The 27,300-nt window shown below is 37.0% G+C and overlaps 1 protein-coding gene across 5 annotated transcripts in view; it reads left to right on the forward strand.

Annotated features, from left to right (window-relative positions):
- AP3B1 (adaptor related protein complex 3 subunit beta 1) overlaps positions 1-18,224 on the forward strand; it is a 153,058-nt gene extending 134,834 nt beyond the window's left edge. For 4 of the 5 annotated variants that reach the window (XM_064735990.1, XM_064735989.1, XM_064735988.1 and 1 more), the window contains exons 26-27: positions 4,723-4,861; positions 17,480-18,224. In XM_064735990.1, coding sequence (XP_064592060.1) covers positions 4,723-4,861; positions 17,480-17,633 — 293 coding nt within the window. In that variant the 3' untranslated portion in view covers positions 17,634-18,224. Of the gene's footprint in view, positions 1-647; positions 685-4,722; positions 4,862-17,479 lie in introns of all 5 variants that reach the window. The other variant, XR_010443078.1, reaches the window with a different exon arrangement.
- Positions 18,225-27,300: the final 9,076 nt, after the last annotated feature.

The raw sequence follows: 27,300 nt of genomic DNA on the forward strand, positions 1-27,300 counted from the left end.
ACTGTTTTAATCTTTTCACTTTCAAACACTTCATATATAAAAACTACTCATGTTGGAATACTGGTTTTTATACTTCTGCATTCTAATACTGTGTTTTCAAAGAATTTAAGTCTTTTATACTAATCCAGACACAAACCCCCATAAGAGCTTTTAGTGACTTAGATATTTTATTCAAAATATTGTGCTTAGGTTTGACCTAACCATATGTTAAATGGAATAGTCAGTACTGCTGTCCTTAATTTGGATATGATTCTTGGATATTTTAAAATATAAGTGGTTATTTTGGATGCACTCAAATGTAGTAGTGTTTACTCATATATCTCAATGTATGGGGATTTACATGTGTATGTCTCTTCACATTGAGATGAGAATATGCCCATGGGATCCTGTCTCATTGCTGTGTAAGGCTCAGAAACTCAGTATATCCATCAAGCAGTCAAGAACACCAACGAGTAATGTTATGTATTATTAGTTATTGCCTTTGAGCATTTCTTGCTTTTGTGTTATTGAATTATTAAGAAAGTAGTTTAAATACTGTCTAGATAATTTGCAGTTAAGCTTATGGCTGCAGTGAAAAGTTAGGATTGTGCTTTGTTTTCATAACCAATTGATACTTATTTGCTGTTCTTACCCTTTGCTGGCTAAAGCCTGCCTCTCTGCTTTATACCTGCTCAGCAAACCAAGGTGAGTGATTGAACGAGGCTGTGGTACATTTATTTTAAACTGTTCCCTTCTAAAAATTGTAGTTGGGGTTGTAGTGAAAAAAAGGCAGGTTACTATGCTTCTTCCCTCCCTGTTTTTATGTTTGCTTGCTTTGTGGTATTCTGATAGAGTTTTTGTATGCTTTACTGTAACTGAGGGCTTTTTTTCCTCCTGACTGGCCATACAGAACCATGAACACATAGAAGAAGTGTACTTGGAGAATAGCTGTGGTCCTCTGTGGAGTTGTTGCCAAAATTCCTTTTTCTTCTGCCATTTTACTTCTATGGTTGTTGATTATTTGTCTGAATAAATCTGGCAGCTGTTTGCTATGTTTAATAGAGCAGAAAGGCTACTCTGAATAAAGCTATTTGAAAATTTGTTTATATGAAGTATTTGTAAATCCATGAAGGTCTCTTGGCATTTCTGTATCGCTTGCTCTGTCTTCCTGAATTCATTCTTTGATACAGGACTTTTCAGGCTGGCAAATTTACTACAGGTTTAAAAACCTTTCCTATTCCATCTTTTTTCTTATGGATATCAGCTGTATCAGAATATTCTTTGTAACAGAGATCTCAATTCTACATTTTGCATTCGTATTTATTACAAAGCTTTAGGAACAGGTAGCATATGGGAAGAATTACTTTGTGTTCTTGCTAAATGAAAAATCCAAATTACAGTAATAAATGTAGGACAATTTAGAAGTTGGTATATGCTATTCTGTTTTGTGTTTAACTTCAATTTGCCTGTATTCTCCAAATGAATCTGATTTATATAACTTGTTTTTCACTTGTCATGCTTTTTCCTTTTTTTTTTCCTTTTTTTCTTCTTTTTTTTTTTTAATTTGGTTGGTTGGTTGGTTGGTTTGTTTTGTTTAGTTGGTTTTGAATGTGTTTCAAGTCCTGTATCTGGAGATGGTTTTATTTGTTACCAAAACAGATAGGTAAAAAATACTGAAGTGTTTGAGGAGAATATTGGAAATGCAAGGAGAGAATGAAAATATGTATGGGTTTTAAGGATTTTTACATCTAAATTGCATGTGTAACCTAATATGAATGCTAAAGAGAAAATAGCTGGTATTATACTGCTATGTAGAAGACAATTCATTGCTACACATCTTTATTCAATTACACTCTGCTGTTTTACATTGTCTGTTACATTTGTATATGTCCATTTTCTTCCTGATGGCATAAAGACAGAGGAGCAGACAGGTTATTGCATATTCATGTCTGTGAAGCTTATCTGGTCGTAGCAGCAGAACCTCAAAAGCTGTTTTTGTCCACATGCTGTGCATGATATGCTTAGCTTTGCTGCACCATCTCCCCTTTCCTTTCTTCCTGAGCTCAGAATCCTCTGGTGGAGTAGTTCCCTGGAAAAGCAACTGAGTTAGTAGTTGTTGTGATTGACAATTTGGAATGAATGGATTAAAATGGATTAAAATATTAAACATTCTTTACCTTTTTGCTCAAGTATTTTTTCTGATCCTTCAGGACTCAGAATTTTATAGCCTGTTTTACATCACATCCCCTTGAAAAGTCAAATTGCCATAGCAGGAATTCTGCATGAGTGGAACATTTAGTGTTGGGAGCTCTGTATCCAGATTTCAGCTTGTCTGTTGTTTTTGAAATTCAGTAGCAAAACTCTCTTTCCCTCAGTTCAGAATAGGACTAGTCTTGCTGGCTAGCATACCTTGTTGCCCATCACTGTAATTTTACCAATTTAATCTTCTTTTATTATTTAAAATACATAGTTATTTCATCATATCAGGTGGCTAACCTAGACTAGTTCCTGCTTTGTGCTCAGGCTAGAGTTTTCTTGGATTCTTGTATTTCAGGTAATATTAAATGTGTCATGTGATTGTTATAGCTGAATATTAATCAGAATTTTTATTATGGCATTTTTAAAATAGGCAATTAAAACTACTTTAGGATTTTTTTTTTCTCTCAAGAGACATGTTTTTAAATAATTTTGTCAACTTTTTTTAGAAGTGTATACCTGAATCACATTTAAAAAAAAACCAAGCCAACACCAAAACCCAATCTTGGTTAAGTAAACATATACTTTACCTAATTTTATTAAAATTGTATATATAAAATTTGTTTTCCTAAAAAGCAGGATGCTAATTCTTTAAATGGTTGGACATTTACTATTTTCTGGCCATTGACTACCCCAAGCAATCATATTTGATGCTCCTTAATTAGAGTAGCCTTTTTTATTTCCAGGTTCTTTTCCACCTCAGCAATCGAGACAATACATTTGCTTACCACGCTGCTCTCCTAAGTGTTCTTTTGCATGTAAATTAATCTTGATTCAGTTTACACTGTCATGCTGAGTGGTACAAATTGCCTATAACAATAAAACAGCATGAGTTAAAAATAAAGGGGGGTGAAAAAGCAGATTGAATGTGTGCCTTACTTGATAGGATGTTACTTTGCTTTATGCCAATACATTAGTCGACGATAATGAATCTTCTGTTCTGAAAAGCATGGTTTAGTTGATTTTTTTAATTTTACTTCAATGGAGCAGTACCTTGTCTTTTATAGAACAAGTTAGACAAACCATTAATGACAAGAGTGTTAAGGTTAAATATGAAGCAATGCATTCACTTCTCTGAGTGCTATCCATCTTTCCATTTACAGGAGCTTGACAAAAGTACTGGCTTTGTACAACATTTCCTTTAATTACATGCTGCGGGAAACAGGCTTTTAACATAAACATAGTTGCATTCATTTATTCAGCATTTGCTCTTCAGTAGAGCCTAATGGAGAAGGTTTAAATCCTAAATAAGTACACATATCTCTCAGCAGTGTTATGTCAGTCCCTGTGCTCTGCTTAAAAGCAGTCTTAGTCTGTGTATGTAGTTTGTAAAGCTTTTGCCTAATAGTTAAACAATTTGAAATAGAATGTTCTACTCAAGATAAATCTGATTGTTATAAAAGTTGTATACCGATTTTTGTTCTCTTTCAAAAATCCTATTATTTACTCATCAGCTGTTCCATTTTTACTTTCATATTTCTTATTCTGTGACAGCAGCACATTCCGGGGCATTAAAATGCTGGATTTATTTTTTTAATTGTTCTTATTAAGCATCTTGCTATTACTATTTCCTCTGGGTTAGAACTGTATGTGCAGCCCTAAAACATTGGCCTTTTGAGACTTTTATGTTGTTTTCATTGTTAGTGTTCCTTCAGATGCTTCATATTTCTGCCTGAAGTACCGTGCTCCTTTGTTTGCCTGCATTTTCAGCTTCTGAACATACTGTAAAAAGGCACTCACAGTGTTATGTTGTAGTTACTGTTGTGTTTTAATCAACATGAGCATCTAACAAATCATTCTTCTAAACAATGGATATTGATAGAGAAGCGTGAGTTTCGTTAAAATGTCCTTGAATGTCATATCCTTCTGTACTTTTTCTTCATCGTATGTTTGGGTGTAATCTTTAAATTTCTGTTCCATTTTGTAGTCATATTCAAATAATTTTACTCAAATAGTTTATGTTGATATTTTAGAGCTGGATGATAACTGAATTTACCAGTTTCTAATGTGTTTTCTCTTGAATAACTAAATTGAATGAATTACTACTATCTGAATTCAATGATAATTTTTAGCAGTTGGATATGGAATTATAATTAAATGTATGATTGAAAGATTATAAAGGATCTTTGTGTATGTTCTCACTTAAGCTGCACCTTTCCAAATCAGTCTTACTTAATATTTAATTTCTGCGTTTTCATTCTTCTTTTAAATTAAGCTTTTTATGAGAAAAAAACTGCCTTGGTTTCACAGTTGCATTAGTATCACAGATGTCATTGTTCGGCTATTACTAATTTGTTTCTGATAGAAGGTCATTGCAAGTAAGACATTAAAGTAAGATAATTATGTGAGTTCTTATGAAATTGTTTTCTCAATAAATTATCCAACTTTTAATGCCTTGTTTTTTGTTTAGGTGTCTACTATTTTGGTTTAATGCTTAATAAGCGAGCAAATCTTGCTGTATTCATAATTGAATGCTTAATGTTTCAGGAATGCTGACAGGAATGAATGAGACATCTACTACAATAGCTGTTGCTCCACAGAACTCTACTAGACTTGTAATAATTGAGAGAGTAGTGAAAGCAGCTAACCTGGGTGTAGTTCCTTCTGGTCAAGATAACATACACAGGTAAGATTGTTTGTTATTTAAAGTATCACTATCTTTTAATATTAATTTGTTAGTTCAAAATTCATCAACATTTGATAATATTAGAGAAAATTTTATTACCTGTACTCTAAGGAAGAAGCTAGCAAATTATACTGAAATATATAATACTAAACATATAGTAACTTGAGACTTAGTACTCTGCAGCTCATTAATTGAGTGTATATCGAAGTGTCTATACTTTAGTGAACACAGTTAGAGGAAATTATCCATCCCTTTTTTTGTTTCAAAAGGAAGAGGTAGCCTTTTAGAAGACAGTACTTTATAGAAGGTTTTGGGGGATTTTTTAACTTTTGTTTCTGTTTCCTATAGTAAGTATCCTGCTCTAGTTTTATCATCTGTGAGGAGCAACTTATTTTCCAGTATTAGTTTTTTGCTTTCCTACATATATATCTGCAAACAAAAACAATTACCTGCCAAGAAAGTCATTGGCCCTGTCAAATTTCCAGTTTTTACTTGTAGAATAATCCATTTCATCCAAATGTTATGATACAGAATGTGAGTGGAATTATTGCAATTGTTAGTTAATGACAGCTTTTAATGTGATTAACTCAAAATATTTAGTCCTGTGAATCTGTATGGCTTCTCACTTGTGGCAGAAACAAACAGATTAACCTGGTCTTGAAATAAGAAAATGAATACATTTCCCTTTACCATCTACTAAAACTGTTCACTAAATTCTGAATTATCTCTAGTCCCCTGAATTTTGCTATTCAGTAAAAGCAAAGTATCTTCTTTTAAAGAAAACAACAATCTTTTGTTTGAAATTTTGCTGACTGAGATGGCTGTTTGAAAGGGTGAGAATTCTGTAGCCTACACAAGATTAATAACCTGATATTGTTGGATGTAGTCTCTTTTGCATTGCTGAGCAGTTGTAGTGCATTGTATTAACATTAACCCAGCTGGATTTTCCTATGTATTTGATATGGTTAATGATAAAATTCTGTTTCACCATAAAAACATGGCACAGCTAGTGCAATTGCACTGAAATGATTGTCACTCTTGACACCTGATCCTCCATGAAAGAGTCCTCATTTGTTGCATCCCTGAGGGATCCGTATAGCCTGTGTTCTCAACATCAATTCAAAGACTAGGTGAGAGTGTCAATCAAGAGAGACTGAAGTGTTTGCTGCTACAGGTGCTCTCCATCTTTACCCTATCTATCACATGAGACTTACCGCATAGGCATGGATTGTTTTGTTGACTGAGTCTCAAAAAGGCTCCCTAAAATAATAGCCTAGCTCCTAGCTCAGCCACACATTTCCTGGTTGTAGATAAGTTTCTACTTTGATGGTGTTTTCTTTTGCTCTTTTGGTTTCTTTTAAGGGAAGTTTTCCACAACAGAGTCTATAACCAACAGTAAATATATTGAAGATGCACTTACTGTTGGGTACACTTCTTCAGAGACAGTGCTTAAAGGCATGTTTGGGACATGCTGAAGCATTCAGAGTGCTTCAGAACATCCTGAAATCTTCTTTGATTTCTTAGATTCAAAATACAATGTTTTCAGTCTGCCAGAATAGTTATAAAATAGATTATAGAATAATCCATCAAGCAAAACATTCCGTTTATAACAATTTAAGTGGCCTTTGAGAAATGCCCAGCAGTTGATAAGCATTTAGAAAACAGTCCTTTGTTTGCTTCACCATAAGTAAATGGAGTTCACAGATATTATGTAGTCATAATTCTACCTAGATTTTACTGAGCAGGAACATTACCTAATTGATACTGTGATAAACCTGTTAATCTTTAAAACAGTAATGATTCATCATTAAAGTAAATCCTAGATTCACATGAATGAATATTTGAGATAGATATTAGATAATTAATCCTTCCAAATTGCTGAAAAAAAATTACCAAAATAGTTTATTTATACATACATACATACATATATATATATATATATGGTAAACATGTTTGGATTAAATGAACTCTGTTATTAGAGGAAACAAAAATCAATTTTTTCTGGCAGAAGTCTCATGGGTACAATAACTGTGACTTTTATTTGATACACAATTTCAGAATAACAAAATAAACAATCACCTTTTATCTTGTCTAAACATTTACAGATTAAATAAAAATACATTAAAAGTGAATTTTCTAATTTTTATAAGATTGTCATTTGCCCTGTTTTATTGCAAGTGATATTGCAGAAAAAAAATTACATCCAAAAACTTTCAGTTCATCATGCTGTTCTGTGAGGACTACTTCAGCTGACTTCTTGGAAGAAGTCTTTTTACACAGAAAAATAAGTACTGTTTTTTAACTGGCATTCTGCATTGTGCAGCATAAATTACATTAACCTATTAGTTGGTCATCCCCAATTTGAGTATTACTGCTTAATGATGGCTAATGCCAAAAAAATTGTATTGCCTGGTAATGCAATATACTCATTCAAAATGAAATTGTACAGTTTAATACAAGTGCAAGAGTATCTAATGGACATGAACAGGTGTGTTTCATGGTTTCTTTCAGTCTAAACGTATTCACATTCATGCTGAAGATGTTGTCATGCTGGTGGAATCCAATTACTGGTCCTTAAATTAATAACCCTATTAGGATTTTATTTTTGCACCAAGTAAAAACATTTAGAGCAAATATAATGAAGATTCAAAAGTAAATACTTGAAATAAATATCAACAGAGTAGCATATAGTCACCAAAGAAAAATGAAATAAGTGAAAACAAATGTCAAATACATCAGCTATATATCTGAGCATATCGTAATGTAGCAACACTTTCTTAAATGCATTTCCTTTCTGTATTTACCATGTGGCTACTAAATTTGTGTATTTAATTACAGTGTAATAATTTAACTGTTAAATGAATGTAGAACAAATATGCCAGGTGACATAGGTGATTCTGCTTTAAACTGTCTTTTCTGACTGGTTTTTATTTGAAGTGATAGTTGCAAAAATTTTTAACTTGGTAGCCTGTTGATACAGACCTGGATATCGGCAGACAAAGGTGTAGGTAAATATTTATTATTTGAAAAATAAATTTGCTGTACTATTTTGCTTTCTTTAGAGTAGTTACGTGATCTTCAGTGGAGTTTATTCAAGGGCTTGGATTACAGGGCCTTGTAGGACAACATGAAATGCATTTGCATGTCCTTAATAGGATTTAGCTATTTTATATATTGATCTTTCTTGCTTTTGCTAATAAGTGGAAACATTCTTTCAATTTTAAAAGGTTTCTTCTAGAATAAAGAATGTGAAATACATTTCAAAAGAGAGATTTTCTTTAATTGGAAATGTGTTTTCTTAAATATTAAAACTTCTGAAAGAAGAGTTCTTTTTTTCTGTAAAATATTTTTTCACAAGACTGATTAGCATAATTGTTGGAATATCCACAACTCTTTTAATGTTCTAAGAACTGTTACTTGATGTTGATAAAGTGATTTTAAAGAGTGAACTGAGTCACCAAGCTTTTGTCTTTTGGTTCAGACCACAAGTGAGGGCACCATTTGAATATCTGAAGACAAAGACACTGAAAGAAAAGTATTTGTTCCTGCAGGGAATTAAATCACTCTGAATAACTACCTTTAGGGAACAAGTACTTTTCAGTTGAAGTATGTCTGCTGTTTGTTGTCAGTGGGGAAAACATATTAGGAATTGTTCTATTTTCAAGATAAGAGGGTACATAATGGAGGACATTTATTCCCTCAAAGTTGATTCTTCTGTAGAACATCACTTGAGCTCCCAGTCTCTACTTGGGCAGTAACATTCATTGCTTTAGATACAACAACAACAACAGCAAAGAAATCCTGGCTGTTCTATTTCAAAATATGATAAGATGAAGGCATTATTCAAGATTTTCAGTCATATTCTGTTTAACTGACACAAGCCTTATTTACCCAGAAATGCCCTTCATGCTAGTGTTACTTTCAACATGTTGCTTATTCTTCTCAGATGAATATTCTAAAAGTTCCTCGGGTCTCTTCCTCCTTTATTCATTTTCATCTCCTACAAGTATAGGTAGTCATCATCTGCTTCACTTTGATTATAACAAAAGATAACAGATGGTGATAGAATGAAAAGACTAGTTGCAGACTTGAATCTTATAAAGACTTGAATGCTCTCATAATCCTCTAGCAATTGTCAAAATATTGTCTACTATTACATAAGACCCTGTGCATGAAGGAGAGCTGTTTCAGGCTAAATTGGTTTAGGAAAAAAAGTAATGGAAATACACAGAGAAGGTGTTTTTTCATGCTACCAACAAAAATATGGTGCAAAGCTTTTAAAGTGTTGGCAGCAGCATATGGCAGAAAAATCTGTTCAAAGCAAAGATCACAAGCTGGATTTACTTCTTCACTCTAATTTTGTTTTATACTTGTGTGCTTCTATTGACGTCAGAGTATAATGTGCAATGGGATGGAGAATCAGGCCATCTTCAACTACCTACCTCTCTACCTTCTACTTCCCAAAGCATTTCCTAAATGGGATGCATCATACTACAGAATATTACTCATTTCAATGACTGTGGCTCTAAAAGTGGTGCAAGGTAGATCATCTTTTCCACTGTTTTCATTCTTGAAGACTACCTGTGCAGTGCCCAATCAGTCAGTGAGATAAAACTCTGAAGCTAGTAGGGTGGATAATGAAGAATGAGGTTTAGTCGACCTTACCTTACTTATTGGTCCATTGCACTAGTTTGTTGCTGCTGTTGTATTCTGGAAGGAATCCTCACTTGCAAGCAGGAAGTAGCAGTGTTAGAAAGTGAGCATGGTGTCATATACATATCTTTGTTCTGCAGTTCGTCAGGATGGCTGTAACCATTGTCTTGCCCTCTGAGACACACAACAGCATTAATTTCAGTCCTCAAATTTCACATGATCAATTCTATAATTTCAACAACCCCATATGGGACAATCTGAGGGTTTGGAGAAAATCAAATCTCTTTCAACAACGAAGCTCTAAAGTGTTCAGAACAGCCATTTCACATTTTAAGATAGGGATTTTAATGTCTTTCTCCATTACAGTCACAAAATGTGGCGATACTAACAGCCATCTCTTCTTCCTAGACATGACCAGGACTTGCAGAGGGAGGATTCTCATCTCTTAGTGGTGTCATAGGAGACACCTGAATTAGCAGCAAGCAAGCTAAGTTTTAAACAAAGAAGCATGAAACAGCAGTTCTGCTCATTGCTGGGGCAGGTCTAACCTAGCTCAAGCACTGCAGTGCATGCAGTGACTGTGCAGTTCTGAAACCTACATTTTTAAGGACACTTTACTGAGCCATTTAGATGTGGTAGTTTCTTCAGAGCTTGCTGTAGAGAGTATGACATTGCTTAGTGTACCCTTCACTATCTGATTCCTTGAATAAGCAATTATTGAACAAGATGTAAAATACCATCCACCTGTCTTGTGGAGGCTTGTATTGCTACCCTTTAGCAAAATCAGAAACATACTGTGTAAATAATTTATTATGACAGTAGACACACTGCAATTGGTGAGAATTCATACTCTGAATAATATGAAAACAACAATACCAAATGTAGAAACTTGCATAAAATGTTCAAAATCCAGAAAATACGGAAATCCAAACCATGTTTCACTAGCTTTTATTTCTCACCCCATGCATCAGCTTGACAGTCTGGTTATATTCACCCCTTTTTATCATTTTGCAACCTGTCATGTCCCATTTATACTATATTGGCAGACTGATTCTCAAAGGAAAGAGGGTTTTGTTTACAGACAATTTTGATTATCAGAGAATGTCGTGGTTAGTAATCAGTTATCCTCCCCACATCTTTTTAATCCAGCAACACCTAATGTGGGGAGAAAAGGTATGCCATGCCATGTTTTTGTGTAGGTACATTTGTACTGAACCAAACTCCATCTATTGGGGTCCACCTGGAAAATTTTTCTGTGCATGTCATCTTCCAGATTGCACTAAATTTGGAAGAATTCTAAGGCAGAAAGTTAGTAATCAGATCCCATCACCTTAACATAACAACCTAACAACTGCATCTACTTCCAGCATGTCTGCTGGAAACAAAAATACACATCTATTGAGGATAAACACCATGTATAAATTTCTGAGAAATATAAATTCTTTATAGTTATTCACTTGAAACAGTGTGTATGTTGTCAGGAGCTGATTAACAGGTCTATAAATCCACAAATACTTTTTTAAAGGCCTTTTCTGTTCTGTGTGCAGGCACGCCTGTTCTAAGGTTTTTTACTAAGCAGTTAGCCTGTTGGAGAGCTGCAAGGAAGTGAAACCAACCTTTGCTCCTGCAAAGTACCTCCTTTGATGCAGTTACCTGAGACTGTTTTCCTTCTCTAGTTCCTTAGCTGTGGGGCTCAGTCTTCCTGTTCTACTCTTCTAGAAAGCTTCAGTGGGTAGCTGTGTAAATAAACTTGTATGGCATGCAACTTTGATTTTGCTTCCTAATCTCTCAAGTAGGAATTAATTATAGAGCTAAATAACCTAGGCAAAACAGCTTTTGTGGTAGTCTTTACCTGTAGGAGACAGAATTTTAAATGGAATAGTAGTATATCCATGTCCGCCATTATTTCACCTTTTATTTTAAGCAGGACTTTTAAACTCTTAATGTTTTCTTGCTTTATGATGGAAGTAATTCCAGCTTTTTGTTTTGGGAGGTTTGGGTTTGTTTTCTTTATTAAAAAAAAAAAAAAAGAAAAAAAAAGCCCAGCTAGGCTAACCATTTATATTTTTTTAAACAGGCAGGACTAGAATTCTTTCTGCTTATTAACTATTCTTAGGTTAATTTTTTATTACTAGAGGAAAACAAAACTGAATTTTATAAGTATGAAAGTACTCATTCTGTAGTTCCTCCTATCACTCTTCCTATTACCATTGTTCCTTAATCAAGCCTAATCAAATCCTAATGTTCCAAAACCTTGAAATTTTCTCTCGTCTTACAAAAGGGCCCTGAGTATACTAATACTATTTTCATGTGTAATATCATATCAAGATTTTAAATATCTGGTGTAAAATACTTGATCAAGAGAATGCCTTCACACAGAATCATTTTAATGCCCTTAACACATAAATATATTATTGTATTAAGGAGCTTATATGCAAATTGCAAGATTTTTAAATAACTTTAGGAAATTAAATTTGGTCTTAACATCAAAAGTGTATGAGTGAGTCATTTTAGATACGCTCTTGATCAAAACAGATTGTTCTAGCCTGGCTTATTTGCTCTCCACTAGAGGACAGCACTGCTTTTGTATCTGAATGGAATAAAGTGATAAATATGTGCAGCATTTTCTTTGAAAAACAAACAGGAGCCCTTTGAGCCAGTTATTTAAACAGAAAATGCTTAACACTTTAGGAACTAACTGAGCAGAAGACTGTCTTTGATTGTAAAGGTCTCTGAGTATTAAATATTTAGTATTTTAATATCATTCTATAAAATAATGTACTTTCTTGAAATTAAATAATTTTCCTGCAAATTAAAATTTATAGCCTGTTTTAAAAATAGACTGGGTATAATTCTCAAGCATGTATCATATTAAATGTCCAGTTCTATAGGGAAAAAAAAGAAAGAGTGAAGTATATGAAAAAACAAAATAGATCGAGTATTGGAATTAGAATTTTCAAGCTGGGAGGACCAAATACTTTGATTCAAGCTCTTAGCTCAAGTTTAAGGGAGGAGATATAAATACCCACATATAAAAATGCTGATATTTTTAAACTAATGATAAATTTGGAAGATGATAAAAAGTTCATGCAGCATCTTTTTGAACATGTGGAGTAGTGCTATGTATTGGACAGTAAGTTCAGACTACCCACTTGCATTTCTGCATTTTTGTTAGAGGTACAGTGCAGCTGCTTACTGGAAACTGAGGACAGACTTAAAATCTGTTTTGGCAATGCAAATAAACATGGTAAAAATATGTACATTTGAGTGCAGTTTATTTTACAATTTTGTTATTTTCTACCCCCTGGAAAAATAGATAATTTTGGAAAATATTTACATTATTTTAATGAATTAGGTATTTTGAACAATTTGTTCAGAGATAATGTTAAAATTACATTAAATATGCAGGGAAAAAGAAAGTCACATTATCACAATATGATTTTTAAGGTAAATGGCAATCAAATTTTATTAGTAGTAGCCAATGTTAAAATCACCAGATTAAGTTCCTTCTTTTTGTGGGTATGTTTGTGTTTACAGTTTTAGTATTAAGCTCTCTCTATCCCCAGATCAGAGCTAATACCCAAATACTTCCTTTTCACCTTCTAAGACTTACTCAGAGAATGAATACAAGTAATTTTTTTTAATGCAAATAAATACAAGTAGCCAATTTTTAGATGAGTTGCTATTTATAAGGTGAAATCTGTACACAGCAGAGCAATACAAAGATTCAGAGTACTGAAACTATAAGTGTAAGGATCTTTGTTGCCCAGTTGACATGTTGGAAGCTCCTTTGTAGTTATTCATTCTTATATTTACAAATGGAAGACTAATTCACAGCAGTATTTTTTTCCTTTTTGAATATACTCATTGCATAACTTGATTACACATTTGTCAGCTTTGGACTAATTATTTTTCTACAGCTAGGGCAGGGCATTGCATCTTCTGATTGTCTTCCTTACTAATAGGATTCTGTCTGCTTCAGCAGGCAGTAATTGAAGGCTTCATGTACAAGATTTAAAGAAAGGGCGGAGGGAAAAAAGTTTTAACCTCCATGGGCCATTGTCACCCTTTGTGGTAAGCAGTAGAATAGAAAAATAAGAAAATTTAGCTTGAATAAAAAAATCTACGAGGAAGAAAAGCACTGGACAGGAGAGAGTGTGTTTTAATGCTGTTGAATTATGTGTAACGAACCCGGCTCTGCTGTAAATATCCCGATTTGCACTTATTCATAATCTGATAGTGAGTGTTCAGGTGTAAATTTACTTTCTCAAATGTTGAATTTTAACGAGCAGGTTTTAAGTGAGTTAGTCTGCTGCTGTATATTCACTGCCACTGAAATTTTCAGAATGTTTCCTGCAAAAAATGCATCTCCTTGTAGTAGCTATATTTTGTCTACAAAAAAATAAAAAATTACTCCCATCTGTATTCAGACTAGTCATCATTGCAAAGTCAGTGTTTGGCAAACACTGTCACATTTTAGTATCTGACACTCTGTGTTTTCTCTTTATATCAACTATATATCAAATTTTTCTCTATGGTTCTCATAAACAAATTTTATTTTCATTGGAAGTCACAGAGACTGTATGCTTTATTTTTAACTCCTGAAAGACCGAGTTATTTTCTAAAAATATGTAGTACTTTATTGGTGCTGAATTTGTTTCTTAATGTATATTTCCTTATCTACTGATAGGTACTGGATTTATATAAAAATTATGTATTAACTCCTTCTCTTTTTTGCACGTCACATATGCTCAGAATATTTAACATTCTTTCTAAAAAAATAAATTGTAAATGTTCAGAATATGCAAATATTTCTCATGGTTTTTTTGTTCCAATCTGTCTTGATTTTTTAAATTGGGAAAAATACTAACAGCTGCAAATGTTCCTGAATATTTTAATAATGTAAAATCAGATTTAGAATCAATATTATTGCATAATTAAATACTGCATCATAGCAGAAACAGCCATCTTGAAGCTGTTAGTAAATATTTGGATTTGTTTTCCAGATGCATTCTCATTTGCTTTGGTTTTTGGGTTTTTTTTGTTGTTTGTTTGGGATTTTTTTTATATTTACAGATGGATCCTTTGTTGCAACAGAACCATGCTCATAATACATGTCTTATGTTTAGAGTTGTCCACAGGACAAATTCATTCTTTTGGACCTACAATCAATCAATGTACATCCTAGATTTAAATGTATCCCAGTGCAGTTTTCAAGGCTTCTTAAAGCCAAATTTCATGTTGGTTTATTGTCTTTTTTGGTTTCGTTTGGGGATTTTTGTTTGTTTTTAATTCAAATTCTAACCTACAAAGTGAAAAATTATTACTGACCTCATTGAGAAAATGGAAGTTTCTCACTAAGCATGAACATATGTTATTAGTGATTAATTTTTTGCTGCTGTGAGATTTTTTTCATGCCTTTCTAGGCTTCCCTAGGTGTTTAGTTGGGAACAACACACCTTTTGGAAAATTCTTGAGGGTTTATGGTAAGAGTTAGTATATAAATGCAGTAGCATGTATTTAGTTGAAAAAACAGCTATTAACTAAATTCTTCAATCACAGTGTATTTAAAACATCTAAATAACTGACAAACCAGTTTTACTGCCAGTGCCAACTGCTCCATCCTGTTATAACTGTATTCAGTTTTACAGATTATACAAGTGTATTTATAACTCTCCTTAGAAACTAGATTATATTACCTATTCTAGGGAGCAAATTTTGGTTTCCAAAGTTCAAAAGCAGAAGTAAACCCACTGAGTGGTTCTCTTCTATATGTGCATTTTTAATGGTGAAATAAGTCTTCCTGTTGCGGTCCAATTCTTCACCGAGCAATTCCAGGCGCTATATCGGTGACCATGGATAGAAGCTGATTAGCTGCTGCTAGTTATGCTTGTTAACGCTTTGTGTAAAATTACCTGAGTATCAGGCCCTTTGCATCTTGCAAACCACATGCAAACTCACATTTTATTGATTTTATGTGGTTTGTTCAGGGCTATGGAAAAGTACTATTGATCCCCTAAGTGATTTTGCAAATTCCCATGTAAAAATATCAGCACAAAACTCATCTCTCATGCTTTGGGCCACCTTGGCTTTGCCAGAACGCTGACTTTGTATCACTTTCAGCTTTTGATAAAGAGGGTAAAATCAAGCCTCGGGGCTATGAAGCACAGCAGGAGTGCCAACTAGCAACCTATTTATGTGCATACTCAGAGATAATCTGCTTCTGTGTTGTCCCAAGGCACAACTGTTAAGTAAATAAAGTGACTAATAAGACTATTGTTTCTATAATTATCCCCTGTGGAAGTCAACAAGAGAAATAGTCATCTTCTATCTTGCAGCATAAATAGATGAAATCATTGATATAACTAGCTAAGTAGGTAATTTTTGTACTAGTAATATTGTTTTATAACCTTCTATTAAAAAGAGAGGTCTTTGAATGTATCTGTAATCCAGACAAAAGAAATAGATTGACCTATGATGGGTGACATTAGAAAAGTGCCCCATGTTTCCTTAATTAGTATAATGTGTTATGAGATTTTGATATGCTTAGTTTAAAAAGAAAAAAAAGAGACAGAAATTACTTCTCGTTTAAAAAGAATCTGCTTCCTGCTTAAGTGGCTAATATTTTAATTAAGTCTGGAGTGAAGTTTTTTGAGTATCTCCTGATAAACTCCCTCCTTTATGTAGATGGTAATTAAACAGATCCCCAAGGGCTTGGATAGGCGCTTTGCAAGGCCCATGCTGATTGTCAGACAGGAGACACTGACCAGTTGGTTTGCTCTTGAATAGGCCATAGCGTGCTGTCAGCGCAGCAGTTTGATTTTTCTGTATTGTGAGCTGTTGTCAGGGCTAACTGGGTCCTATTGTGACTGAAGATGTTGCGCAAATTGAGGCAGATGGCTCTGATTCAGACACGTGTCATTCAGAAAGAGGAGGGGAGATTGGCCCTGCAAAGTGGGGTCAGACGGGGTCACGGACCTGCTCTACACTTGTTAGTGTTTTCAAAAGCCCATGTGCAGCAACTTTGTTGTTGAGAAGTAACCAAGAAGGGGGGAGAGCATGTTGTGCTCCTTGTGGAAGATGGAAAGATGGACGCTGTTGCCATCCTTGCTTCCTGTCTCTTGGGCCTGGCTCTGCACACAGAATGAATTAACAGGATTGACAGAAGTTCATTGTTCCTAAAATGGCTTTTCAGTCAATTGTGGTGCTTAAAAGGCTAGTTTTGCTTTTAATTCCATGTAATTAGTGGGTTCTTCATGTCTTGGAATTTAGTAATTGTGCATTAGTCCTAACTTTTGTCTGTCTGATTGGTTAGTAGTTTTTTATTTCCTTTGTAGGATTTTTAATAATTATAAAGTGTTTAAAAATATTGGCCACATTTTTATGGTTCTGGAGATAAATTCACAGAATAACTCTGTCTTGCTGCTACTGTCATTTCAAAGTGATTGTTTCATGTTTATAATTTTGACTGGTTTTAGTTTTAATTAATTTCTGGGATTACAGGAGGAGACGTATTTTAGTAAGTACAATAGTTTGGCTTTTTATGTATGTTCTACTACATTTAACATAGTTGTATTGTCTTTGGGGCACCAACTAATGAAAGCCTTTTGAAAATTCTATACAGCTGTAGTCAGGTTGTCAGTGTGTATGAATATGGTAGATAAACTGAAGAATCAATATTTACATTAAAAATTATTTAAATAAGATTTTGGTTTTACTCCTAAATTCAAAATTTTGCATGATACTTCTTTGCCCTTATAAAATGCAAAAATATTTACATAAATTATGTTTGAGGAATTTATGGGAGGTTTTATGGTTTATCCCCTGAAATGCATTTGTGAATTTAGAAGTATTTTATTATATTTGAGCTAATTTAACTCTTGCAGAAAGAAACATTAGCAGTCTTTGACCTTAAGATCCTCAGTGATTTTTCTCTTTTCTTTTTTTTTTTCCTTTTCCCTCCAGGTTTGCAGCTAAGACTGTGCACAGTGGGTCACTGATGCTAGTCACAGTGGAGCTGAAGGAGAGCTCTACAGCACAGCTCATCATAAACACTGAGAAAACTGTGATTGGTTCTGTTCTGCTGCGGGAGCTGAAGCCTGTCCTGTCCCAGGGGTAACCTGCTTACATCTGGACTTCAGAATCTGGCACACAACAAAAGTGCCTGGCATCCACTACTGCTGCCTTTCATTTATAATAATAGCCCTTCCATCTGGCAGTGGGGAAAGAATACACTCTTGACATTCTTGTCTTCTGCTTTAGAATGCTAGTGCGTATCTATCATGTATGCAAGTCCTTTCCTTTTTTTCTGCTTGCTAACCAAAGAACATATATTTTACTGTCAGTTATCTGCGCTTTTAAATGTATTTCCCATTTGTTCCACCCTAGTCCTTCCCTCTCTCTTCCCTTCCCCCACTACCTTCCTTCCCCATCAGCTTCCACTCCCCCCATAGTGGACAAGTACTAGGTAATAAAGTTCAATGGAAATCACACTGCTTGAAAACTGAGTTCAAATGGCAGGTGGGTTCCAGCAACATACACAATGAGTATGTGGTTCAGAGAGAATTTTGACGTGTGAAAAAACAGTAAGTACAGCAAAATGGTTTTCTAGAAATGCTTGTTAACCTGAACTCTACTGAGAACATTGTTCCTACCTACTGTCATTTTCTCAAATATTTTGTTAAGATGCTAATAAAGTAGTGCCTATGAACAGAGGCTCCCTCTTTCTTGTTTTGGTAAAAAATTGTTAACAGACATGCTGGTATTGTATATACCTGGTTACCTGAAGTAAATACAAACAAGGTGGACCCTGTACACATACAGCAAATTGTTCTTGCAAAAGTAGCCAGTGTTTGTACTCCTATGAAATTGTCTGCTATGCGGTTACACTTTTGTTAATAAACAAAGCCAACAGCTGCCTATTTTCAAATTGGCCTGCTCATAAAATACTGATTGAATTGTTCAAATGTGTATTAAATGAAATACTGATTGTTAGACTGTTGCCACAAATACTGTCATCTAGCTTAATGAATAGTTCAGCTTTATTTCAAATTTCTTTTTTAAACTAGACTAAAACATTTCCCAACTTTGTATAAACCAGGGCTTGAGACAAAGAGAAATTCATAGCCGTATCAACTGAACTAAGCTGGGGAAGACCAATCGCCTTGCACCAGTTGGTATACCCACTTTTCTTGATACAGCTCAGTGATTTTGTCAGGTCACTGATTTTGACCTTCCCTTCACATTCTGGTTGCATGGCAGGATGGAAGATGCTGAGCATTTTCATTTCTTATCGGTTCTTTTTACTTCCCAAAATGTTTTTTCCTGGTAACTCTTGGCTCTGCTACAGAGAAGATACTTGAATAAGTGTAACCTTTCCCTGTCACCAGGACATTTACATGGTCCTTAGATGCCCAACTAATGCTGTTCTAGTTTAGCATTATACAAAATGCTGCTCTGTTTAAAGTGTTGTCTTGCTTCACACTAAATTCTTCTGAATTTTTTTGTTAAAATTTAGTAGAATTAAAAAGACACTCCAAATGCTAAAGAGAGGTTAGGTTTTTAAGGCAGTTCTCTTGTGCTTCTGTGAGAATGTGGTTCTAGAGTTTGCTCTAGCACCCAAAACCAAACAAGAATCTTACACCCTCAAGGTAAATGTACATGTTCTTAATCAACATTCAGATTTTTTTCTGAAGCCCTAATCCTGCAGTGTTTGCTATTGAATTAGTTTTCAACAATGATGTAAAAGCTATTCAAACACATAAAAAATTAATTGTAGAAATTACTGTTGTCTCAGGGGAACTGCAGATTGGTCTGTAGATAATCTTTAATATTAAAGACCCAGTGAGAAAATTGTGAGGAAAAGGTACAGAAACATGCTTCCTGAGAAAAGACTGAACTGTAAAACTTTGGCCATGATTGTAAAGGAGAAAATAAACAATAATTGCATCTCATACCACAGTATAAATCAAAGAAAAGCACATTAATGCTGTGAAAGTTACACACATTGCTGAGTATTTTCTGCCTCCTTAGAGTACTTTATACATTTAGCAGTGAAGCCCAGAAACATGTATAATAAGGATAGTTGTGGAGTTTCTGGTAGTAATTTATATTTTTCAGCATTCAAGTGGTTCAATAACTCTTAGTACCAGTCTTTGGCTGATCATAGAGTGGTTTGGGTTGGAGGGGGACCCTGAAGATCATCTAGTTCCAGCCCACTTGCCATGGAATAGGACACATTTCACTAGACCAGGTTGTTCAGAGCCCTGTTGAACATGGCTTTGAGCACTTGCAGGGATGGGGCATCCACAATTATGCTGGGCAACCTGTGTTTCACCACACTCACAATAAAGATTTCCTTCCTAATATCTGATGTAAACCTACTCTCTTTCAGTTTAAACCCATTCCCCCTTGTCCTGTGTCTACATGCCATTGTAAATGAATAGTCTTGCCTTCTCTTTTCCACACTGGACAATCCCAAATATCTCAGCCTTTTCCCTTTGCTTCATCCCTCTGACCATCTCTGTGGCGTCCTCTGGACTCCCTCCAGCAGGTCCCTGTCCCTCCTGTGCTGTGCCCCCAGAGCTGATGCAGCCCTGCAGGTGGGGTCTCAGCAGAGCAGAGCAGAGGGGCAGAATCCCCTCCCTGCCCTGCTGCCCACCCTGCTCTGGATGCAGCCCAGGACACGTGTGGCTCTCTGGGCTGGCAGTGCCCATGGCTGGGGCATGTCCAGCCTCTCAGCCACCAGCAGCCCCAATTCCTTCTGGGCAGGGCTGCTGGGATCTGTTCATGCCCAGCCTGTGCTGGGACCAGGGCTGCTCTGACCCACGGGCAGCACCTTGCCCTTGGTCTTGTTAAACCTCATGAGATTCCCATGGGCCCTCTTCTAGAGCTTGTCCATGTGCCTCTGGATGGTATCAAGTGAACTTAGCTTAGTGTGATCTGCAAAATTGCTTCATCCTTCTGTCTATGTCATTAATGAAGATACTGAACCACACTGGTCTCAGTGCAGACCTTGAGGGACACCACCGTCTCTGATGTCCATTGGAACTGAGCTATTGACCATGACCCTCTGCATGCAACCTTCCAACGAATTCCTAATCCACCTAACCGTTCACCCATCAAATCCCTCTCTCCAGTTTGGAGAGAATATTGTGGGATACTGTGTCAAGGGCTTTACTGAAGTCCAGAAAAATGCTATCTGTAATCCTTCCCTTACCCACTGATGCAGTCAACCCATCATGGAAAGCCACTGCTTGGTCAGAGAGGACCTGCCCTTCCTGTAGCCATGCAACTACATCAGCCAATTCCCTCAGGACTCTGGGATGCATCTCCTTGGGTACATTCCGGTTCCTCAGGTGGTCACAAACCTCACCGTCTCTTCCAGTGGGAAGGACCTGGCTCTCCCAGTCCTCATCCTCTTATCCATCCAGTCAAGAGGTGTGGGAAGAGTTTCCCACTGAAAACCAAGGCAACAGTTGGTAAGTACTTCAGCCTTCTCTATTTCTGTTGTTACCAGTTCTCCAGTTTTCCAGGGCTGTTTATTAGTGAGGGTACCTCTTCTTTGACCTTCTTTTTCTGGTTACTGTACCTGTAGAAGCCCTTCCCATTATTCTTTGTGTCCCTTGCCAGTTCCAGTTTTGTTGCCTTGGCCTTTTTCATGGCCTCCCTACACAGCTGTGCTTCATCTTTAAACTCTTCCTAGGTCACCTGTCCTGGTTTGTTTCCCTTAACTTTGACCAGCAAATTCCTACTGAGCCATGCCGGTCTCTTGCCCCCCTTGGCTGATTTCTTGCTCCTGAGGATTGCCAGCTCTCATGCTGTGTGCAAGCATTCCTTAAAGATCTGCCAGCTCTTTTCTACTCCCTTGTTCCTAAGGGCAGTCTGTCAGGGGATCCCACAGACTAGGTTCCCAAAGGACTGGAAGTCTGCTTTCCTAAAGTTCAAGAGCTGAACTTTTACTCCTTAGCCAAGCCCTATCCTTCAGGGCTGCCCACTCCACCAGCACGTGATCCCTGCTGCCCAGGCTGCCTCCAGTCCTGGTGTCCAGTTAGCTCACTTGCACTGGTGACCAACAGATCCCGTACCACATTCCCTCTGGCTGTCACCTGCCCCAGGAAGGTGTCCTCCACGCATTCCAGGAGTCTCCTGGATTGCCACAGCCCTCCAAGCTACTTTCCCAACAGCTGCTGGGGTGGCTGAGTTCCCCTGCAGGCCACCACCCTCGGGCACAAGGCCTCCTGTGCTGGAGCAGGAAGGTTTGGTCCATGGGCTCCCCTTGGTCAGGTGGCTGTAGCAGAGCCCGGCCAAAGGCTCCCTTTGCTGCCTCAGTCTCTGACTCCTACCCACAGCTTTCCACCTGCTCATGGGTATTCTTCAGGGACAGCTCTTCACACTGCTTTTTTTTAGGTTCGTGGTATCATTTGTACCCACTTGAAAAAGTAATAGAGGGCCATGGTCCATGTTCTTGACATGGGCTACCTTCTGGCAGGATTATGGATCTTAGTCCCTGGTAAAGCAGTGTTGCCTCTTGTGACTCTGTCAGTCCAGCATGATATTGTGATTTGAAAGTTCATGCTGCCTTCCCAAAGTAGTAATTTGGAGATAAAGTTTATTTAAGGGTTAGTATTTAAATAGCCATATATATTTCTGCATGTATTAAAGCTCAGCTCTTGAGGAATCCAAACGTAAGCATGTGTGCCTGTCTTACATTAACAGTGAAAGTTGCACTCAGTCATAATTCAACCAGTAGCAGTGGTTAACAATAGTTTCTTAGTTTGGTTAGCTATCATTTATACTCAAATGATTAAATGTATTTAATCATTTGTAGAGGCATATTAAGTGTTGATGCCAAATCTAAATTGCAATCTAAAATTCTCTTTGGAATGATTTGCTTGTATCAGGTAGCAGCAGCTCTTACCTCTGTGGGCCGGCTAATCAGTCGGGAGCTGCACACTGAGAGCCACTTGGCTTCAGCAAGTATTCAAACGTGGGCACACTTGGAACATACCATCATGCACAGCTCGGGACACAAGAGCAAGGCTAAAGCATAGTACTGCAGGACTGCTGAGGTGGGTTTTGCTAAGATGGTCAGCAATTGCATCAAGGTGTCGTTGAAGGAGTGGGGGGTGAGGGTTATTTACTTAAATTAGCAAGGTTTCAAATGCAGCAGAACATTCAGAAACAGGAAAAACAATTACAACTACCAACTCACATATGTTAACATAAAGAGACATTGGGGTATGATTTTATTAACTTTAATCATATTGAAGGTATTGAACCTCGAAAAGACTACAAAATTATTGTGGTCTACTACAAGCTATAAGACTAATGCTTGCAACTCTGAATTTAAGAATTATTCAGCAAGAGCAAGGACAAACAGGTAAGAAAGTTTCTGCATAGTGAGAGATTGATAGTTTACCTTTGCTTTCCTGCCTGGCTGTTTCTACAGAAACACACATATTCTCCTTAGCGAAGAGTAAGGGGTTTCTTTACATTTTTTTTAACAACTAAACTTTCAAAATTGGTTACTCCAATATAAACCATTTTGAAAGAATAGGGTGTGAGGAGAAATTCTTTGGTTACTGTTGATGGCAGAATATAAACATAGCTTGATGCGTGACAGTAAAAATAACGTAATATTTCTGCTTATTTTTCTTTGACATTTTATGGTGTTGTATAAAAGGATAATGTATTTTTCCCTTCATACCCTGCTTTAATTCTAATAATTAATTTCTAAAGAAAAATAGCAGAAATAAAAATGGGTCTGAGGCTAGAGACAAAATAATGGAAGATATAAATAGAATAGTACGTGAAAGGACAGCGGAAATAATGAAAGTGGTTTTAGAACTGGGACATGATACAGTATAAGAAATAATGAATTACGCAGAAAAGATAAATTGAGCTTTCCTGATGATCTTTTCTACTAACTCAGGAACAAGGTGACATTTTGCAACATTTCGCAACATTTCCAAAGCAATATATTTAAATTTGAGGAAGGCATTTGCTTTTACTTCCTCTGTGTTTTAAACACAACATGTACTTAAGTTCTTGTCATCCACTGCAGGTGTACATCAGCAAAGAAATATACAGACACATATTAGGATACAAAAACCCAAGGTCTCTAAATTCCCTTCATCTGAGCCTTTGGGCTAATTATTGATGTATGATGACAGGATGAAATCCTTTTGCACACTTTGCTTTGCAATAGTCCATTGCCAAAAGTAGTGTTAATTTTTTTTTTTTTTAATATGCAATTACTGAACTGCCTGGTTTTGCATACCATATTTTACATGCTTGAATTAATTTGAACTTAGGAATTAAATGCCCTAACATGGTTTCTGGTAAGCAATATGCAGGTAAGTTAAATTGTCCCAAGCCCTCATCTGACTTTCCATGTGTGCCCTGAAACAAGTAAGAAAGGATTGGACTCTGTTCCCTTCTTTTTGTGACAGTTTTATTGTTCTCCCCTTCCACATATTTCTGTTTGTTTTGACATAAAATTTACCCTTGTTTAACACTTACATTAAGTGTTTCCTTGTGCAGAAGCCATGCTTTGCTATGTTTACACATGTGGTTTAATTGCTGATAGGAGCCTTTGTGCATGACCCTTTGTGATAACAGCAATAATTCTGCTGTCTTTATCAGCTGGTACACTTGTACTTTTATATAGAACGGTCCAGTGAACTACTTGGAAGAGCAACAGATTGTGAATCCCACTGCATTTCCTGTCCCTCAGGTAACTGGTTTTGCCTGAAAAGGTGCAAGGTGAACTACTCTTCAATGGCTGGTAACTCTTGAGCCCCTGCTGTCACTGTAGTGCCACAAATCCCGATTCACTCAAATTGTGTACATTGTGGTGCATATACATTTATATTGCCACAGATGCAAGTTTCATATTGCCCAGAGAGGCTGTGGATGCCCCATGCCTGGAAGTGTTAATGGACAGATTGGATGGGGTCCTGAGCTGCCTAGCGTAGTTAGTGTAGGGACATCCCTGCCCTTAGCAGAGGGATTAGAACTAGGTGGTCTTTAAGGTCCCTTCCAACACAAAACATTTTATGATTTTATGATCTTTACAGGTAGTATTATTCTAAACTCCTTTTTTCTATCATACATGCATAGGAGAGAGGGCAAAACTGAGTTTTGCTGGCTTCCACCACTGCTTTTTCAGTCCTCTCCAGGTCTTGGCCTACTCTCATCCTGCTCCTGGTGACTTCCCTCCTTCTCTGCCACCTTCCAAGTCATGGCTTTCAGAGAAGATGATGGTGCCCTTAGCACCATTTATAGAGCACATGAGTTGTCAGTTGCCATCCACACCTTCATATACCCCTCTGGCTCAACCCAAACCTGTTTTTTCTCCTTGATGGGAAGTTTTTAGACTAAGCCTTGCAAAACCAGCTGACAAGTCTCACCTCATGTTCAGGAAAGAGCAAGAGCTGTTGGCAACTTGGGTCCTGGACACCTTCCCATTCTGTAAAAACACTGGTGGGCTCTGGACATGTGTCAGGAGGTGGTAAAAGGCAGCCGTGACTGCCAGGCACAGCAAATGGTAGGAGGGTGAGGGTGCTTCCAGCCACCCTGCAGAGCTTCAGCCGTGCCTTGGACCATGGGACACCCACCAGCTTAGGCTCACAGTAGCACCCTAAGCCCAGCATCTGGAACATAGCAAGCAAGGGAGGTGTGGGGAAGACAGGACCATTTTGAGAGGCAGCATCAGCCCTTTTCCTTCTGTAACACAGCTGCTGGGGGGAGTTCCAGGTTGAGAAGTCTGTACCTGTCTGAGGCTTCCCTGTTGTGACAGCTGCCACTCTTGGAGACCCTGGCAGACCTCAGCTGCAGGTCCACAAGGGGCAGCTGATCAGACCCTCTGATCTCCTAAAAGGTGTCCAGGAAATTGCTTGTATATAACAGCATACCTTGCTGCAGTGGAGCGCTTCCCTCTCTTTGCAGATGGTGTTTAACACATGGAATAGCTTGATCCTGTAGTATCTATAATCTCATATAATTTTCATTTTGGTTTTTGCATATTTATGTGAGGACTTTTAAGCATGTAATTGCTCTCTGCAGCAGTGCACAGCATGCCAGTTCTTACTGAATCCAGTTTGAAAAGTGAGTGACCCTGAAACATCAGTTGTGAAGGAGGTAGAAGAGAAGAAAGAGACAGAAGTTCAGTTATTTCTTTAGACATTTTTTTCAATACTGTCAAAAAAACAGGGACCCATCCCATTTGGTACCAGTAATTCCTCCCTCTTCTGTCTTTCTATATGTTTGCAGATATCCCCTAAAGAAAAGCAGCAGGATCATTTGGGTTTAAAAACCTCACAAGCTTTTCTATGAGACAGCAGTGTTTCGGTGTGATTGGGAGTTGATTTTGGTGATCCAATAATTTCACTGATACAGTTTGGAGTGCAGCCCTACAGACGTTTGAATTTGACACAGCTAGGAAAGACTACACTGTGGTAAAGGCAAAGTGCACTCCCATTCTTTTCCTCTTGCTCTTACATTTTGTGTGTCAGTGCTATGCTAGAACAGCACCAAAGTGATTATCAGAAAACAAGAAAGGCACCTCTTTGATACTGAGTCCAAAAATAACTGTTCTGCTTCATATGGATCTGTGGGCTCTGTCAGTGCCTGGGCTTGGGCAAACTTAGTAGGTGGCTCAGCTTCATGTAATTGAAAGTTATTTTGATTTCTGCACTGTGGTGTAATTGCTCGAAAAAAACATGTTATTTGATGATTAAGATTCTGGAGTGAATTGTGTTCTTTTGGGTTCTTGCACTGTTTCTCCATCAGGGACTTGGTTTCAGTGGTGTGCAGCTGCTGGAGTTGATTTACAGTGCTGCGGCTGTGGCTAGTCATAAATAAATCCTCTTATATAGTTGTTATGAACACCTGTTAGATCATCTGTCAGCAAAGCGCTGTTCACATTTATCATGGTGCGGTAGTTATTTTACCTCAATCCATTTCCGACTGACTCGGCCTCCATCACTGGATTACTATTACCACACCATAATCGCTCGTTTCCACTCCATGTTACAACTTGCAGATAAAAGATTTCACTACTTGGCCAAATTTCATAAATAAAGGAGCAGTTCAGTGCAGTAAAAGTTTATTTTTGTCATCATTTGTCACCCCATTATTCTATAAATCAAATGGAATAGCGCTATTGCTAGCTCAGGCGTTGCTGTCAGCCCTAGGCATGGAAATGGTCCGTTTCTTCTTTTTAGATGAGATGACATGTCTTTCAGACTTAACTGGCTTATGGCTTTGTTTCACCCATTTTATTTTATCGGCCCTTCAGAAAAATCCTTGGGGACCAGAGAGACTAAAGAAGTAAAATGGAATCAGAAAACACAGTAAAACATTCTGCTTTAGCTGTGTTACGTACATTTCCCTCCCCCGCAATCATTCATTTACAAACTCCTCTGCAAAAATAATGGATCTGGATATAAACAGCCCCTCAATGCATTCTCCAGCTTTACTCAGACTTTATTGTTCATGTCAAACCCTGGGTATGAAAGGGGTTTAGCATCGGAGAGGGTGCTACAAAGTCCTGCTAATGCTTCTGCTCCTAAATGGACTTCCAGACTGCTGAGGGATTGAATTGTGGGGTTGTGCTTTTGTTTCAAAGGTCTTTGCTAACAACTTGCATTTTGGGGCCTGAACCACCTAATAAGGCTGTGCTATGCCTCACTACACAGCTTCACAACCAGAACGTTCAGGATTCAGGATGTCCCTCTATGCCTTTCCCGGCACAGTCTTCACAGAAATGTTGTTTGCTTTTT

Source organism: Zonotrichia leucophrys, chromosome Z (genome assembly GCF_028769735.1).
Source record: "Zonotrichia leucophrys gambelii isolate GWCS_2022_RI chromosome Z, RI_Zleu_2.0, whole genome shotgun sequence".
Classification (NCBI taxonomy): Eukaryota; Metazoa; Chordata; class Aves; order Passeriformes; family Passerellidae; genus Zonotrichia; species Zonotrichia leucophrys.